Source organism: Urocitellus parryii, chromosome 10, assembly GCF_045843805.1.
Source record: "Urocitellus parryii isolate mUroPar1 chromosome 10, mUroPar1.hap1, whole genome shotgun sequence".
NCBI lineage: Eukaryota > Metazoa > Chordata > Mammalia > Rodentia > Sciuridae > Urocitellus > Urocitellus parryii.
In genome coordinates this window covers 49,482,967-49,502,465 of record NC_135540.1, presented here as the reverse complement: position 1 = coordinate 49,502,465, position 19,499 = coordinate 49,482,967, and the positions used below count along the sequence as shown (strand labels likewise).

General features: G+C 34.3%; 1 protein-coding gene and 1 non-coding gene across 5 annotated transcripts in view; both read left to right on the top strand.

The window, feature by feature from the left end:
- The window catches only part of Ube2d3 (ubiquitin conjugating enzyme E2 D3), a 30,836-nt gene extending 16,878 nt beyond the window's left edge, over positions 1–13,958 (top strand). For all 4 annotated transcript variants that reach the window (XM_026398124.2, XM_077803164.1, XM_026398122.2 and 1 more), the window contains exons 3-9: positions 2,527–2,590; positions 2,696–2,727; positions 7,682–7,759; positions 8,791–8,896; positions 10,305–10,398; positions 10,859–10,908; positions 12,493–13,958. In XM_026398124.2, the coding sequence (XP_026253909.1) occupies positions 2,527–2,590; positions 2,696–2,727; positions 7,682–7,759; positions 8,791–8,896; positions 10,305–10,398; positions 10,859–10,907 (423 nt within the window). In that variant the 3' untranslated portion in view covers position 10,908; positions 12,493–13,958. The remainder of the gene's footprint in view (positions 1–2,526; positions 2,591–2,695; positions 2,728–7,681; positions 7,760–8,790; positions 8,897–10,304; positions 10,399–10,858; positions 10,909–12,492) is intronic.
- A 5,064-nt stretch (positions 13,959–19,022) lies between these two features.
- Positions 19,023–19,095, top strand: Trnaa-agc (transfer RNA alanine (anticodon AGC)). The gene has a single exon. It is a non-coding gene; the product is annotated as a tRNA-Ala (tRNA).
- The last annotated feature ends 404 nt before the right edge of the window (positions 19,096–19,499 follow it).

The window sequence follows — 19,499 nt, the reverse complement described above, 5'->3', positions numbered from 1 at the left end:
AATACCAGCAGAAAAAATAGCAGTGTCATACTTCCATTTACCAAAGGCTGGAGGAGTGGGCTGATAAGTCCTTTGTAAGTGGGTCTACTTTGTTATCAGTGAGCCCTGTATTCTGTCCTTAAAAAGGAGGAAGTGTTTATCTTTAATCTGAAATAACCAGGAAAAGAAGTTTTCTAATCTTGCACATTTGAGCTTATGTTAGAACTCTGGCCATTGAGAATCTTCTAGTGGATGAAGACAAGGCAGAATCTATAGGACTGCAAAGTGAATATCTACTAAACTCACTCTGGCTTATTTGAATGTAGCTAATAGCTATGTTAAAAAAGAAAATCTAGAACAAAATGTAAACCAGATGGCTTAAAGCATTGATCACATGGTAAAACTTTCACATCTGAGGGCTAGGAATCATTTTTTTATATGTCTAGTACGTGGGGTTATAATAAATACAGGGCTGGATGTACAAGTGTTTTATCAAAGATCAGAGTTGGGAAAAATATATAACCAATATGTATATTTATTTCCATGCAGTTTGATTCCTGACCTTAGTGAATAAATTTTTCTGATTAAGTGAAAGAGAAGATTAAACATTTAAGAGTTGTGAATGTATCAATAACATTAAATTGTTGCAGTGGACAGATTATTCTTTATCTTTTAAAATTAGGTGTTGTGTGTGGTGGTGTGCCACTGGAATCCCAGCTACTACTTGGGAGGCTTAGGAAGGCTTGAAGAGGCTCTGTGAGCAACATTAATCCACTGCAACCCTCTTTAAAAAAAAAAAAAATTCCTTTGGACTGAGGATATATTTAGTTCCTTACAGAATTTTAGTGTCATACAAAATTTGAAAGTACTTAAAAGTATTAATGGAAGTGCTTTCCTAGGAGGTGTGAGGCCCTGGGTTCAATCCCCAGCACAAAGAAAAAAAAAATTAGGAACTTCTTTTGCTTTCTAGTTCTTTAGGTTTTTGTTGTTGTTGTTGTCTTTTTGTTGGCTCCTGACCTTGTCCTTTTTTTTTTTAAATTTTTTAGTTGAACCACGATATCATCTTTATTTTAATGTGGTGCTGAGGATCAAACCCAGGGCCTCACACATGCTAGAGAAGTAGTTATTCTAGAGAGAATTTTAGGAATAGTTAAAAGGTTAATGTAATGAGCGTGCACGGTGGCACGCTCATTACATTAACCTTTCCAAGTCCCACGGTGATCCCATGGGACTTGGAAAGCTGAGGCAGGAGGATCTCAAGTTCAAAGCCAGGACTAAGCAACTTGGTGAAACCCTATCTCTAAATAGAATTCAAAATAGGGCTAGGGATGTGGCTCAGTGGTTGGAATGTCCCTGAGATCCATCCCTGGTACCCTTCACCCTCTAAAAGGGGCGGTGGGTGAAGGTAATGAGATTCAACCTGAGGATACTTAGCCCTGTGAGGGTTGTGGAGTTTTTTCAGTTGGGTTTTTTTGGGGGGTCTGGGGGAGGTTTAGATTTGAACCCAAGGTCTTGTGCATGACAAATGCTCTTCATAAGAGTGCTCTTCACATCCTATCCCTTAATTTATTTTCAGAAATGCTAAGTTTCCTGGACTGGCCTTGAACTTGGCAATCATCCTGCTTTAACCTCTCAAGTATTTGAGATTATGGGTTTGTACCACCAGACCTGACTTTTGTGAGATTTTTAAAGTGGAAAATGGAGTTGGTGGATTTTGTAGATGCAAGTGTGGTTCAGGAAGAACTGTGGATTTAATACAAATAAAAGGGCCTCTGATCTGGTCTTGATGTTCAGTTCTGCTTTGTCTGGGTTCTTAAAGCTGTTAAGAGATTTGTAAGAAATCAGCTTTGGGGGCTGGGGATGTGTGGCTCAAATGGTAGCACACTCGCCTGGCATGTGTAGGGCATTGGGTTATGTGGTTCGATTCTCAGCACCACATAAAAATAAAGATATTGTGTTCACCTAAAACTAAAAAAAAAAAAAAAATCAGCTTTTAACAAAAATTTTAGGGGCTGGGGTTGTGGCTCAGTGGTAGAGTGCTTGCCTCACATGTGTGAGGCACTGGGTTCAATTCTCAGCACCACATATAAATAAATGAGTAAATTAAAGGTCCATCAACACTAAAAAATATTTTTAAAAAATTTTATATCGGTATATAATACTTTTATGAACCCTAACCAAGATGTTTCAGCATGTGTCTGTTAAATAAATATGCTTACCATGTTCTAGGAATCAGACTTAAGGTTACTTATGTTTTATTTCTCCTAATAGACTAGTATTTGATAATTGTGATTGCATTGTCTTAAAAGAATGGCCTCACCAAGAAATCAGCGATGGTGACATATGCTGGTAATTCCAGTGTTCTGGAGTCTGAAGCAGGAGGACTGGGAGTTCTTTGCCACTGAAGAAATTTAGGAGAACTTGTGTGAAAATAAAATTTTAAAATAAGTTGGAATTGGGGGCGTGGAATTTAACTCAGAGGTATACCACGCCTGGATTCAGTCTCCTTAAATTAAAATTACATGACCATTTTCTGTTTTGGTGTAGGAACTTAGTGATTTGGCCCGTGACCCTCCAGCACAATGTTCTGCAGGTCCAGTTGGGGATGATAGTAAGTAATTTCTAAATTAATTTTTTTTTAATATGACTAACTTCAAAAAAGCTTTTGTATTTTGGGATGATGCTAAAGAGTTTTTTTTCTCCCCCCTTTTTCTAGTGTTTCATTGGCAAGCCACAATTATGGGACCTGTAAGTATTAAGACTTTTAAAGTTTTGCTTATAATTGAAAATTCAGCATCAGTCTGATTATAAATTTTTAAATTTAGTTCATAGGTTTATTTTATTATGTAGTGTATTCTGGTTTGGTTATACCATAATTGTACTACTTTTGAAAGAAATAGAATATTGTACTTGTTACATGTACATTGTGTATCCCTGTGTTCCGTTTTGTAGAGTATAGCATCTCTTTGGATCTACCAAATCTCTCTCTGCCTTAATTTCAGTTTTCCTTCATAGCAATGTGAAGCACTGGCATTGAACTTCTTATTAGACAATTTACTGGCTCTGTTTCTATTATGAATTGTTACTCAAAGATCTTACCCTGTTCCTGTAGTTGCCAGGAATCTAGCTTACTTGTATTATTTTTATATTCAATTTCTTACAGAATTTTAGTCTCATACAAATTTGAAAATATTAGGCAGAAAGTGATATTCTGAATATAGCAAAATTCCTTTCTATCCTGATAAGAATCTATAGGCTGGATAATTGAATATTCAGAATTATGGATACCATCTAAGAATTTCAGAATATTAAAGCGCACTAAAACATCCTGGGTTAAGATTAAGATTGTATCTTCCACAAATTCTTAACATTTTTCCCCCTTAACGTAGAAGGAACTTTCTAAGTTTCTTGTATATTATACTGAAAACTTTCTGCTTCCATTTCCTTTTTCTAGTTTTATTTAACACCAGTAATATGCTAGATGGGAAAATGGTCATTAAACATATATATAAGTTTCTATGTAAGCAGCACACAAATTTAGATGTCAGCTAACTGTATCTTTAGAGTGGAATGCATCAGTGCCTTGTTTTGGTTTCTGAATGCATCTTATGACAGAGTATCACATTATAATGTAAATAATATCTTATTTTTTGACTACGATTACCCTATATGGTTTGTATTTGTGAACCATAACAATAAAGCAGGCAGTGTGGTAGCATAGTAATCCACAAATTGTGGATTTGCTTGGGAGAACTAGATAGTAGCAAAATCACATTTGCTTCAGAGTACTATTTAGGTCAGTTAAGGTAATGGTAGTATCATAGAACTAAAGATTTCTTTCTCAGTAATGTAGCATGTAATTTAAGTTTCAGTAAAGAGTAGCTGCTGAATTTTAGTCAAGTGCTCTGTATCATTAGAAGTTATATGGCGGGGCTGGGGATGTGGCTCAAGCGGTAGCGCACTTGCCTGGCATGCGTGCGGCCCGGGTTCGATCCTCAGCACCACATACCAACAAAGATGTTGTTGTGTCCGCCGAGAACTAAAAAATAAATATTAAAAATTCTCTCTCTCTCTCTCTCTCTCTCTCTCTCTCTCTCTCTCTCTCTCTCTCTCTCTCTCTCTCTCTCTCTCTCTCTCTCTCTCTCTCTCTCTCTCTCTCTCCCTCCCTCCCTCTCCCTCCCTCCCTCCCTCTCTCCCTCTCTCCACTCTCTCACTCTCCTCTCTCTCACTCTCTCACTCTCTCTTTTAAAAAAAAAAAAGTTATGGCAAAAATTTTTGTGTATAGGGGCTGGGATTGTGGCTCAGCGGTAGAGCGCTCACCTAGCATGCGCAAGGCCCTGGGTTTGATCCTCAGCACCACATAAAAACAAATGAATGGAATAAATACTTTTTTTAAAATTTTAAAAAAATTTTGTGTATAATAATAGTACATATAATTAAGAATCACAGATACCGATAAAAACTAAAATTCTTTGAAAGATTTGACAGATACTTGCTAGTTAAGTGGTTTTTTAAATGTTTTGAATTTTTTGTACTATATTAAGGGTAGTTACCAATGAGACTTCATACAAAGAGAAGAAATTTACTTACTTTCTTACTGCTTCTAATATCTGCATTTTTGGCAGAAAATGATATGTTTGAAAGTATTTGGAGAACCACACTAACCTCATCTAATTGTGACAGTTATAAAAGATAGAACTGTCTGAATATTAGCTTGAGTGTAACTACAAAAGCCATCTGAAGTAAAATCTGTCCATAAGAATTATTTTACTGATCCATAAAGATCAATTTTAAATGTATTATGTCACTTTCTACAAAGGTTAATTATATGTGAAATTTTCCCTTTTTTCTTTTTTTGGTAGTGGGGATTCTGCAGAGGCACTTTACCAAAGCTTTGCATTCCCAGTTCTTCTTACTTTTATTGTGAGACAGTCTCAACTAAGTTGCTTAGGGCTGTGCTAAGTGGCTGAGGCTGGCCTTGAACTTGGGATCATCCTGTCTAGGCCTCCCAGGTTCCTGGGGATTATAGGCATACACACCACCCAGTTTTTACCCTACTCTTTAGAGATCCTATTGTAATATAGTAGAAGAGGGAAGTATAAGTATTAAATAAGGTAGATGATTGTAATTAGTAAATAGCCAGCAAATTGGGTTAATGTATTGACTATTGGGAATAACATTTCAAATAAGGGAAAGAAATAGGAGATATAATGGAATCACTTTAACACTAGGACAGAGATAATTGGAAAGGAAAGCCAGAATAATAGCAGAAATACCAGTACTAACATCTTGAACTAAGATAGTGGCAGTGGGCATAGGCATAAAGGAGAGGCAAATTCAAGAAATTTTGAAGTTCTTTAGGACTGGGTAACCACTGTGAATGAGTCAGATGAAAGGAATAATCAACTGCGAGATCCTGGTTTATAGGTTTCTATTGTGATTTACTGTTGATAGGAAAAATAGTGTTGAAGAGATCAGGAGTTTGTGTTTTGTATATGTGATGAGATACCAAGTAGATTGAATAGACATTTGAATGAATGCCAAGGAATGAATATGACACTAAGGGAAACTTCAAGAGTGTGCAAAATATATGTGGGTGGGAGTTAGAAGCAAAAAATGATCTCTAGGAATATAAGATCATTCTTATATTCCTTACAGAAGGAATATAAGACACCAGGGGAGCAGCAACTAGAACTAACAGGATAGAAGGATTCTGCAGAAAAGATAGAAAGTATTCCTTCTTTTAGTTCCTTTGTTTTTGTTTTTTCTTTATAGTTCCTGTCTCTTCTTTGATGTGGTGGAATTTTAATGTAACATAACATGGAAATGCTAAGCTGCTTTTTTTTTCTTTTCCTTTCTTTTTTAAACAAGTAAAATGAAATTTGGCTTTGCCTAAATTGCATCATTGAGTTCTTTGTTCAGAAGCACTCAGACATAACCCTTGATTGTGAGAAACTGGAAAATGAAAGTTAAACAGAGCATCTGAAATGGGGTTTTGAGAAAACTTTAGTATGTAGGACCATCACAAAATTATTAATTATTTATATAGTAAAAACTTATTTGGGTGCCTTGCTTTGAATTTTTTCCCCTTTTTTTTTACATTTTATTTGCTATTTTTAGATATACATGACAGTAGAGTGTCATTTGACATACATACATATGGAGTATTACATTCTAACTAGGATCCCATTACATTCTAACTAGGATCCCATTCATGTGGTTGTATGTGATGTGGCATTTCACTGATGATGTCATATATGAACATAGAAAAGTTGTGTCTTGATTCATTCTGCTCTTTCCTATTTTCATCCCCCCTCCCTTCTCTTCAGTTTCCTTTGTCTAATCCAGTGAATTTCTATTCTTCTCTCCACCCTCATTTATTTTGTTTTAGTATCTGGCATATCTCAGAGTACATTTCAGCCTTTGGTTTTTTGGGATTGATTTATTTTACTTAGCATGATAGTCTCCAGTTATATCCACTTACTGGCAAAAGTCATTTTTTATTATGGCGGAGTAATATTCCATTATGTATGTATACACATCATATTTTCTTATCCATTCAGTGTATTGAAGGGCACCTAAGTTCTTTGAGTATACATTGAATGGGATAACTGGGTCAAATAAGTGGTGGTTTTGATTTTATTTATTTCCCCTACTATTCCTGGGTGTTGCTTTGTTATTATAGGTCTTTTTAATTAAATTTTATAGGACTCAATAGTAGCTTACTCTTTTATTGCTTTCATTGGTTGTCCAATTTTCTTTTTTTTTTTTTTTTTTTTTTGGTGGTATTGTGTATTTAACCCAGGGGCATTCTGTCACCAAGCCATTTTTGAAACACGGTTTCACTAAGTTGCTGAGGCTGACCACAAACTTTGGATCCTTCTGACTCAGCTTGCCAAGTCACTGGAATTATAGGCATCATGCACCATTGTGCCCAGCGGGAGTTATATATTTCTTTGAACCCGATTCTTCACCAATAATTAACTTCTTTCTTTTGAACCCCCTGTGTATTTCATTCACATTTCATATCTATAACATTTTATTATGTGTACTTTATGGGTCTTGGTAACAGAATTTTAAGTCTGTCAAGATTTTAAAAAATCATTTTCTGTGATCTTTTCACATATCTAGCGTGTAGTGGGGAGTTAATAATTATTTTTCTGAGGAGTTGGAATTGATAAGCTGTATTCTAAAAGTGTCAGATCTTTGAAAGTTTTTATTTGCCTGATAAAAGTGTGTTGGTTGGTGTATGCCTATAATTCCAGGGACTCGGGAGGCTGAGGTGGGAAATTTGAGGTCAGCCTGGACAACTCGATGGGACCGTGTCTCAAATTTTAAAAAAAAATTGTTTTTGTCTGCTTTTTTAACACACTTAACATTTTGCTTTCTAATTTCTGTAGTCTGACCAGTACATGATACTGTTTGTAAGCTTTATTATTGTTAAGTGTACTTTTTCATTTATGAGAATTTGGATCTAGAACACTAGTGTTTCTGGATACCTTTTCCCAATACTCTAGAAATTTGTAAAATGGGATTTAAATAGGATTCACTATATAGTAATTTTGATTTTATATTTTTTATTACTATGAACTGAGGTTTTTTTGGAATAATTTAGATTTCTTCATTTCTGTGTAAAGAATAGATAATATTATTTAATATTATTAATTTTTTTTTAATTTTAAGCATGTTTTTCTCTTCACAGAATGACAGCCCATATCAAGGTGGTGTATTCTTTTTGACAATTCATTTTCCTACAGACTACCCCTTCAAACCACCTAAGGCAAGTATTTTCCCTTAGTAAAGATTTATGCTTTGTTTTAGAGGAATTGAGCATTCATGGAAATAGAGTTCTGTGTGATTGAGGCTGAGCTTGAATAAGAATAATTTAAGTTGAATATAATAGATGGTGTTTAGTTTAAAAAGCTGGAGTGATTTGAACTTTATAAATGGGTATACAATTTGCTTTGTCATTAATATTGCAAGATTCAAATATACCATGTGGAAGTGTTTCCTTGATATTTGTACACTGATTTGGATTATTGATCCTATTGGCTTGTAAAAACATTCAATTTCATATATGCACATAATGCATTGCAATTTCATATTACTTTGGTTTCACTATATGACTAAGTTGCTTAAAGATAAACAGTGGTACAATTCTTCTGAAATATTTCTGTGATATTCAAATTTTATTATGTACAGTGAAAATGCAAAGTTTAATATGTACATGTATCACTGATTTTAAATGAGCTGTAAGTTTTGGTTATACCAAAACCTTATATTTTAATGAGTATTAAATATCTTTGTGTTCCTTTGACACTTAACATGGTAACATCAAAGTTAAACAGTAGGGCTCAGTGGTATGCACCTGTAATCTTAGGAGCTCAGGAGTCTGAGATAGTAGGATTACAAGTTCAAAGCCTGCCACAGTAACTCAGCAAGGCCCTAAGCAATTTGACCTGTCTCAAAATAAAAGGCTGGGGATATAGTTCAGTGGCAAGCTGCCCCTAGGTTAAATCTCCACTACTCAATAATAAATTAAAAACAGTTAATCTTCAGAACTTTTCAGCATATTTTAGTAATGAAATTTTTTGCCCCAAAGTTATATTTTTAATTTTAATTAAAAGAAGGAATCACTTGGGGTTCATGGTCAGAATGTAAAAGTCAGTTTTGATAATTTTTGGTAATTTTATGTACATAAATTAAGTTGTATTGATTCAGTTTGTAATATTTTAAGCCTTTTAAAGTTTTAAGTTTAGAATGCTTGTTTTTATTTGGATAAAATACTTAGGTCTTTTTTGTTTGTTTTAGGTTGCATTTACAACAAGAATTTATCATCCAAATATTAACAGTAATGGCAGCATTTGTCTTGATATTCTAAGATCACAATGGTCTCCTGCTTTAACTATTTCTAAAGGTAAAATACTTGTAGAATAAACTTGAGCTACTCTGATGTTCTAATAATTACCAGGAGTTGAATCCTTAAATCTACTTACCTGAGTATTTTTATTTCAACATTGTGATTATAAGGTTAGAAGGGATTAGACTTACATTATTTTTTACTCTTTTATCAGTGTTGGTTAAAGAGATTATGTTTGAAAAGTTGCCTAATAAGTTCCCTTTAAATAAATTTCTAGTCACATGTTATGGAACCTTGATTTAGGTGTTTCTTACCTAGGATTGTTAGTCTAAAACCGTGGAATCTTGGGAAAGTCTCTGGATCAGTTTGGATCTACTTTGAGTAGGTAGTTTATTATGTGACATATCTTTAACAGGTTGTCCATGCTGCAGGAATGTCACAATAGAGTGGTTTGGGTTTTAAGTTGTTTCTTTTTTGAGTGACTCTGGAAGCATTTTATATCTTTTTCACCCCACAAAAATCACCTATGCACAAAACTTCTTAAGAGAGGGAAGAAAGTATGTCTTTTTAGTTTAGTTTCAGTTTTGGGTGTTAACTTGCCATTCCTTAGGTACATAGAATTAGGTTTTTAATGATACTAATTATGACTTAAGCATATTTTAAGATAGTCGTACACCATAACTTTTTATGAATAAACTATAAGTTTGGTAAGTGCAAAGTGAAAGTTTTTAGTTATAATTGGACTTAATAACTTTATTTTATTTTTTTACGTGGTGCTGAGGATCAACCCAGTGCCTTTGAACATTCGAGCCAAGCGCTCTACAACTGAGCCACAACCCTAGCCCCATCTGAGATGTATTCTGATGCTGAAAACTTTTTTTATAAATGCAATTTGAATTGGTGGTTTGTCTTTTAGTGACTTGCTTTTTTGGCAGTCTTATTTGCTAAATTATTATTTTATCACATCAGTCGTAATTTAATATTGTAAGTTACTATGTAGCTGGGTACTCTCTGTTGTGTAATTTTATATGCTCCCCCATGCATTTGGATTTGAAATAAATTGTATTTCCTTCTGTCAACAAAAATTTTTCATTTACATGATGGTTAATTTTTTCTCATGCTGCTGCTTTAAGCATTTTGATCTTATAGTCTCATAACAATACCTGTCTACTGACTGGCACATAACAGGTACTCAAAATGAATGACGTCTATGGTCCATAGTGCTATCATCTACTGTTGGTATGTTAAAAGGTCAAGTAATAACTAGAACTGTGAAGACTCACTTTGTCCATGAGAGCTTGGCATTATTTTACCAATACTCTTGGGAATGTGGTCTCTACCTTATAGAGACAAGGAGACAAAAACCTTTGAGGAAATAAAGTTTGTAGTGCAGATTCTAAAGTTCTGTTGACAATTATTCAAACTCCTGATGCTATCATGTAACATGCATTTATTTTCTTTACAGTTCTTTTATCCATTTGTTCACTGCTATGTGATCCAAACCCAGATGACCCTTTAGTGCCAGAGATTGCACGGATCTATAAAACAGACAGAGATAAGTAAGTATGCAATAGTATTAGGAAAGCTATTAAAAGGTTCTTAATGAGACAGGCTTATATTCTGTTGTAAGTTGTGGCGCTTGCAGGAAGACTTGATGCTTGTTTTCTGGTAAGATAATAGTTAAAATGTGCCCCAATCTAGTTATTAAAAATGCGTTATTTTTTTTTTTAAAACCCAGATTTCAGTATATGTGACAATGAATAACCCCTTCAGGTTTTCTTTTTCTAATACATTAAGCACTTTTGTCATTTTACTCTCAAGTTTGAGGGAAGAAATCACATTTTCTTCACCCAGGTGTAGTTTTTTTGTTTTGTTTTGTTTTGTTTTAATAAAATTATATTAGTACTGTTGTAAAAATTGATTCTAAATTTCTCAGATATTTGAATTATGTTTGTGTTCAACTTAACCATTGTAACTGTTGTATGTTATAATTAATGCTAAGTGTACTTGTTCAATTAGGTACAATAGGTTAGCAAGAGAGTGGACAGAGAAATACGCTATGTTGTAGGGTAAGAGGATCTGCACTCTATGGTGCGCTTATTCATGGAACTGCCAGCACTTGAGTGCTGCATGCTTTAAGGCACTGTATTAACTAACAAAAGGTAACAGATGTGGCAGTTTTCTGAAAACTGTACATTTAACTGCTTGAGCTCTCTTTAGCGTGAAAGTATACCTCATAGTCAGTACTGTTTGAAAATATTCTTGCATGGCAAAGCAGTTACATAGCATTAGTTAAGAAGTAGAAGTTTAAGAGTATCAAACTACCATGGTGTTAAATTTTTAGCTTGAAAATGTACCAGTAGTATATGGAATGTGGTGATTTTATTCAAATTTTGCCAGGAGGTAGGATTATAAGGGAAAAACACTTGAAAGCCTAAGCATCTAATCTAAATGTTCATTACTGACAAGCATGCATTAATGTCAGCTGTATTTTGTGGCTCCCTGTATGCTAAACTAAAGCCTTTGATTTAAAGTGCTAGCTTTTGAAGAGAATATCTCTTTAGTAGCATAATGGAATTGGGTAGAAAAAACTTTTATCTGTTTAAGTATAGAAAAATAGTTGAATTTAGTTCTTAGTTTAAATGAAGCTAGTAATCTTTTAAAAATTAAATATATGTCTAAAAGTTCTGTGCCTTTTGATGTATATTTTTTAAGGTTATCACTATATTTTGTTGGTAAGTAGCCTCTGGCATGATTGTTATCTGTGGAGAGATTAATAGTGTGTGTTAATATTAACAGTCTTCCTCAGCAGTAGCCCTAGTTCACAGGTGAATTATCTGTGGAACTTTTTTTTTAAACAAAGATGTCCAGTTTGGCAGGTCTCACTTGGGCTTAGTAGCACCAATCGCCAGAATTTTTAAAAGTAACACATGTGGGTTCTGATTAGCACGACCACTTATACCCATCCACTGTTAAATTTCTTTATCAGCCTGCCCACTATCTGTCTGTTCTGCCTATGTTTCAAAGATTTCTCTTGTGGTTATACCCATGCCCAAGTAACTTCTCAGGTCTAGGTTTCAGATAACAATTTTTTAGTGATAGTACATGTTTGGTTCTAGCTTTGGAAATTTTTGTTGATGTACAGAATATGTATTCTATGTGACAAACATCTGTGAACTAAAACAATTTCTCTGTTAAAATTTGTTGTAATGGGCTGGAGTTTCGACTCAGGGGTAGAGTGCTAGCCTAGCGTGCGTGAAGCACTGGGTTTGATCCTCAGCACCACATAAGTAAAACAAAGATATTGTGTCCACCTATAACTAAAAAATAAATATTTTTTTAAAAAAATTGTTGTAATGATAACCAATTTTTAGAATTTCTGATAGACCATTAGCTCAGTGATGGAGAAAAAGTCTTTGGTTTTTGTTAGCCCTCCTACATTTATTAAAACAATACTGCTTTGAAAGCATTCAGTTCTCATTTCCCATATTGTTTTGGGTGCCAGTGCTATTTTTCCCTTGTTGGTTTTATTCTAATCATAGCCATTACAGATGGCTTTATAATGAGTCTGTAGGTAAAATAGAAATCTTTTCCTTTTAAAAACAGTAATCTTTTCCTTTAACTTATTAAAGTAACTTTTTCTTTATTTATAGGTACAACAGAATATCTCGGGAATGGACTCAGAAGTATGCCATGTGATGCTACCTTAAAGTCAGAATAACCTGCATTATAGCTGGAATAAACTTTAAATTACTGTTCCTTTTTTGATTTTTCTTATCCGGCTGCTCCCCTATCAGACCTCATCTTTTTTAATTTTATTTTTTGTTTACCTCCCTCCATTCATTCACATGCTCATCTGAGAAGACTTAAGTTCTTCCAGCTTTGGACAATAACTGCTTTTAGAAACTGTAAAGTAGTTACAAGAGAACAGTTGCCCAAGATTCAGAATTTTTTTAAAAAATGGAGCATGTGTATTATGTGGCCAATGTCTTCACTCTAACTTGGTTATGAGACTAAACCATTCCTCACTGCTCTAACATGCTGAAGAAATCATCTGAGGGGGAGGGAGATGGATGCTCAGTTGTCACATCAAAGGAAGCAGCATTATTCTAGCAGCATCCATTTTGTTTAAACCTTCCACTGTTAGAGATTTGAGGTTACATGTTATACTTTATGCTCATAACTGATGTGGCTGGAGAATTGGTATTGAATTTATAGCATCAGCAGAACAGAAAATGTGATGTATTTTATGCATGTCAATAAAGGAATGACCTGTTCTTGTTCTACAGAGAATGGAAATTGGAAGTCAAACACCCTTTGTATTCCAAAATAGGGTCTCAAAACATTTTGTAATTTTCATTTAAATTGTTAGGAGGCTTGGAGCTATTAGTTAATCTATCTTCCAATACACTGTTTAATATAGCACTGAATAAATGATGCAAGTTGTCAATGGATGAGTGATCAACTAATAGCTCTGCTAGTAATTGATTTATTTTTCTTCAATAAAGTTGCATAAACCAATGAGTTAGCTGCCTGGATTAATCAGTATGGGAAACAATCTTTTGTAAATGCAAAGCTGTTTTTGTATATACTGTTGGGGTTTGCTTCATTGTTTGACATCAAATGATGATGTAAAGTTCAAAAGTGAATATTTTGCCATGTTCAGTTAAAGTGCACAGTCTGTTACAGGTTGACACATTGCTTGACCTGATTTATGCAGAATTAAGCTATTCAAATAGTGTAGTTTTCATATGCTGCACATGATACTGGCAGCCCTGGAGTTCATAAATGGACTTGGGACCCAGCAGTTTTGAAACGTGTATATGGAGTTTAAGAAATTTATTTTCCAGGTGCATCACCAATCTTAACAAATTTCTCTTCACCGTGTACACTTGACAGCTTAAAAAAAAAATGGGAGTAATAATGGGTCAAAATTTACAAAATAAAGTACTGTTTTGGTGTGGGAGTTGTCATGAGGCTGTGTTGAAGTGACTTAACTGGGATATTGAGTATCCATTGAAATGGATTTGTTCAGCCATTTACATTAATGAGCATTTAAATGCAACAAATATCATTTCAGGTGACTTAACATGAACGAATAAAAGTCAATGCTATTGGATTTTTTGTTTGACAAGTGCTATCTGTGCCACTAAACTTCTTTGGTAACAAGGGCATTACCATTCTTCACCCTTCCTAATTCTGATCCTGTAGTTATGCTTCTTTTCTTAGTTATTTCATTTTAACCATTGCTTTATTAAAGTCCTGTATTTCTAGCACGTGACATCTCCACTTCCACATTTTTTGCACTGCTTACACTTGTGTGCAAGTCTTATTCCTTGTCTGCACACACAGGTGGAAAGCTAGAAATAAATGTTAATGCTTAATTTTTTATAAACGGTTTAATATGTAGTTTGGACGTGATTTATTGACTTAAGGTTCTTATCTAAACTGGAAGTGAAATGCATGCCTTCTGAAGATATTCTGGCTTTGTTAATTCTGTAATAAGCATTTCATTGGGAAGTGTCAATCCAGCTATACAATTTTTTCCAATGAGTGAATTTTTTTTATTTTAACTTTTGCTTTAAAAATTGTGGGTTCTTCAGGGTAGATGTCATGCTGTTAAAACTTTTGGATTCAAATTATGAATAAGAAACTAGTAACTGCTCCACAAGGTAAGAAATACTGCTTTTTGGCTCTGTTCTTAAAAAACAATTATTTCTGAAACTCCTGTGCTCTCAAAAATAACAGCTTTAGTAGGCATATTTATTGAAAGCCAAAACACTAATAAAACTTTTGTAAGCAGTGGATCTTAAATGGGCTTTCACATTGATATTTTTTAGCCTAGAACAACCTTAAGTATTTACAGAGATGACTTAAACCATTGATTGTAATGATAACTAGTGGATATGTCCAGTTCTCTTTATCTTTGACTTAATGCTTTATACAATATTTCGTATGTCGCTTCTAAGGGAATAAGCCATAAAGGCTTCTCCAGGTTTAAGAGAACAGTAATTTAAAGTACCTGGAAAACCAACATTTTTGAATGTATGGACACTAGACTTGGGATCATCTACGATGGAACTTTTAAAAGAATAAAAGAATTTGTTCTTTTTTTCCCCCATCCAAACCAGTAATTCGACATTACTAGTGCCATGTGTAGGACTGAAATGAATATTAGCAGATTAAATACTGATTTGGACCATTTCTATGTATTTACTGTATCTTTTAATGCATAAACTTTTAATTTCTTAAATTCTTAGAATTTCTCTTAAGATTATGAGTCCAGTTGACCTGTTAATGGTAAATTTACATGCTAAGTGATTCACTCTTTTCCCTGGGAAGATTTGCAATGTGATAATCAGATTTTTTTTTAATAAATGATTAGTTTGTTTTCCTTGTGTGGGTGTACTCACATTTAAAAGTATGAACCACAGTTAACATAGTGGTCTCAGGGGTAGTGAAACACTCACTTTTTTTTTTTTTAATAGTTTGAAGTATACTGATCATGCTGTGTTAGTGATGGGGGGGGGTGTAACTCAAACTAGCCATGTTTTGTGTTAACATAACAAAACTGTTAAATGATTGTTGATTACACTTATAAGTGAATTTGTCTTCTATGAGGAACCCAGTGCAAGTCACTAATGTTGTCTTAATAGTGACATCTGCATAAGACTTGTAATAGCTGAAGTTAATTGAGCTTAAAGGAATTGTTATCATTAAAATCTGTGTTTAAAGACAAGTTGGTCTTACTTGGTAATTCCAGTGAACATGAAGTCCACACTTAAACTTTAATACTGTGTGTGAGCTCAATTTTGAACATTAAAACAGTAGTAATAGACTGGTCTATGAAGAACTAATGTGATGGTTTTTAAAGTGACTCAGAACCAATACCAGCATCATTTGAAATTATTGGGTCTTGTCCCAGTTGTACTTAAACTGTGAGGTAGAACCCAGTAGCTTGTATAAAAAGTTCTCCAGATGGTTCCATGCATGGTAAAGATTGGGAATTTATTTTTGCTACACATAATTCAACCAGTGGTTAAGTATTAAAAAGAACCAGTTCCAAAGATCTATCTGCAAGATAGATTGAACCCAGGTTTCATTTAAAACTGGGCAACTTCCCCCTTCATCCCACCAATGTGGACAGTGTTTGAATTTAACATTAAGTGTACCCTAAACTAAGCATTGTTAAAGCTTTTCTTGGGCTTTCCCAATGTAATGGGGGGGGGGGTGGTAAAGGTGTTTAGAAACAGGGTTTTAAGACAACAGTCCATCACCACAACAAAAATGTTAAGATCAAAAAGTTCCCTGAAGGCTATGCATGTGAAGTTAGCTGTTAGAACACAGTGATCACTATTTGCATTATTACTTCTTTTTTTTTTATTTTTATTTTTTTTATATTTATTTTTTTTTTTAGTTTTCGGTGGACACAACATCTTTGTATGTGGTGCTGAGGATCGAACCCGGGCCGCACGCATGCCAGGCGAGCGCGCTACCGCTTGAGCCAAATCCCCAGCCCCTGCATTATTACTTCTAACTTAAACTTTCCAAGCCTTATATTTTTAAGAATTTTATTAATTCAAATGCGTAGTGTTTCATAATTATTTTACTTGGATTGTTTTCACTAAGGTCTCATTGTCATAAATTATTTCTTCCAAACCTGCATGCTGTTTCTGAATGAGATTTTAATAACGCTCTATTTTTTTAATTAATACAAAGAATGGTTTTATGGGGAAAAAATTCACTTTCACAAATTTGACAGTCTATTTGCTGATTTTCCGAAACTTCTGAACTCAACAGTTTCTTAGGCATGTGGCTATCTCAAAGTCATCTAGAAGTGGCCAGATTTCTACTCAGAGATGCGCACCTACCTCCTCTTATAGAACCTGAGTGAATGTAAACAGTTAAACTGGCCCCAAACCTAGGCATCGTGGCTTTTAATCTCCTAGTCAAAATTAATAGCGGTCTTCTTGGTTTTACCGTAAAATTTTTTATTTGGAATCTACTGGTTCACCATACTGCTATAACCATGGTGTAAAGCACCACCATCTCTTAATTGGGTTATTTCAGTAGCCTTCCGAGTATTTCTGCTTCCTACTTTGCAGCAATTCTACACCTAACACCCAACATGAGCATGTCTGGTTGTGCAATGGCTTTCCTCCAAACCTAAAATTCCCATCATGCAGAATAAAAGCCAAATATTAAAAGGAAATGTACAAGGCTATAAATGAAACTTTCCCACACTGACCCATATTTAATCATTCGTTTGCCCCACCATGACCCCAACTCCTTCAGCCTGACCTCTATTGAGACCTGGACACTGGACTTTGTCCTTGTTTTTCCCTTTCCCTCAGATGGTCTTTCCCCAGATACGGCTTCTGCCTTTCCTGTAGGTCTCAAATGTCACTTCATAAAAGTGCTTTTTCTTGATAATTTATGTAATACACCAACAGCACCACCACTGTCCAGTACATAACGGGAAATTCCGTATTATCCATCTTATATGTAATTGTTCCCCTGCAACCGCACCCCAGAATGTAAGCTCTAGAAAGAATCTTTAATGACTAGATGATTCCTTGGCACTTTATAGTCTGTCAATAAAATATTTTTTATACAGAAATGACTATGAGCTAAACGGTACTTTGCTCAAAGTATTTTGTTCTTTAAAGAAGAAGCCGAACGCATAAAAAACAGTGCAGTGTAGTATAGAAGTTTAGCTGAAACTTCACAACTAAAATAATCACATTGAGGGAATAGACGTTTCAGTTTGTCCATAGGGATGATGAACCTGAACAACTTGCTGGGGAAGAGATCAAAGTAGTATTCAGACCAAAAGAGAAACAACATACCAGGAAGCCAGCTTTCACCTTGAGAATGCTTTTGAAGTACCTAGTAAACATGAGCATTAATTTTCATGGTCCCAACAACAAAAAGCAAAAGTGGATGCACCCAAAGATAGGTGTCTAGTAGAAATTTGTTTATCTCGAGTCTTTAGGTTCTCTAGCACAGTATTCTGCTCTACAAATTTGAAATAGTTTGAAGATTTGTAGCCCAAAATCTTTTGTAAGTGGCCCCAGAAAGCTCAAGTAAAGGACTTGATGTAAGTAGAGTAACCAAAGCAAAATTTCTTCAGAAATTAATAGCTTACAGCTTTAAGAAAAAGTATAAAGGAACATAGTACTATGAGTGGGAGCCAGCCTATTTGCAAAAATTAAAAGTTGGGCTGGGGTTGTGGTTCAGCAGTAGAGCATTTGCCTAGCATGTTCAAGGTTCTGGGTTCGATCCTCAGCAACACATAAAAATAAAGGTATAAAAAATAATTACATTTAAAAAGTCATACAAAATTGAGAGGAAGAAATTCTATTCTCAGATGATGTTATACATGAAAAATTCCAAAAAGTCACACAAAACTCGTGGAGTTAGTAATACAACAAATTTACATGATCCCAAATAACAGAAAAATCAGTTTTAGTATTATAACAATAAACAATAAAAATGAAATTCCATTTACACTAATATCAAAAAGAATAAAATGTTTAGGGATAAATATATTGAAGTGTAAAACTTGTACCTTGAAAACTATAAAATACTTCTGAGATATTAGAGAAGTCCTAAATAAAATGGAAAGGCATTCTGAGCTCATGGATTAGAAGATTGATGAGATGATTCTCAATACAATCTACAGCTTCGATGCATTCTGTCAAAGTCCCAAAGATATTTCTGCAGAAATAAAAAAGTTTTAAAATTTTGTAGAGGATTGCAGAGTCAAGAAATTTTTTAAAAGAACAAAGGTGAAGGACTCAAACTTTCCAAATTCAAAACAATTACAATAATAAACTGTGGTATTAGCATAAAGATAAAATTGTAGGCCCATGACAGACCTGAGAAATAATCCCATACATTTATGGTCAATTGATGTTTAACAAGAGTGACAAGACCACTCAGTGGGAAAAAAAAATACTTTTTTCAACAAATGGTTCCAGGACAACTAGATAAGTATATGAAAAAGGATAAATTTGGATCTCTGCCTCAAGTCACACAAAAATTAACTCAAAATGTATGGAGGCGCCAGGGCTGAAGCTCAGTGGTAGAGCACTTGCCTAGCAAGGGTGAAGCACTGGGTTCAATCCTCAGCACCACATAAGAAAAGAGATAAAAGTTATTAAAAATATATTTAAGGGGCTGGGGTTGTGGCTCAGTGGTAGAGTGCTCGCCTAGCACGTGAGAGGTCCTGAGTTCGATCCTCAGCATCCCATAAAAACAAAATTGTGTCCAACTACAACTAAAATATATATATATATATGTGTGTGTGTGTGTGTGTGTGTGTGTGTGTATTTTTAATGGATTCAAGTCCTAATTTTAAGAGCTAAAATCACAAAATTCTAAGAAGAAAATCAGTTGTTGATTTCCTTAAATACTCAGATATACCAAAAGCACAAGCAACCAAAGAAAAAATAGATTGTAAACTGGTGTGTCCAAGGACATTATTATAGTAAAAAGATAGTCTATAGAATGAAAAATATTGCAGATCATCTCTGTTAAGGGCCTAATATTCAGAATATATACAAGAATTTATAAAATTCAGTATGAAGACAACCCTATTAGAAAAGATTTGATTATGCTTTTTTCCATAGAAGATATCAAAGCACATGATATCAAG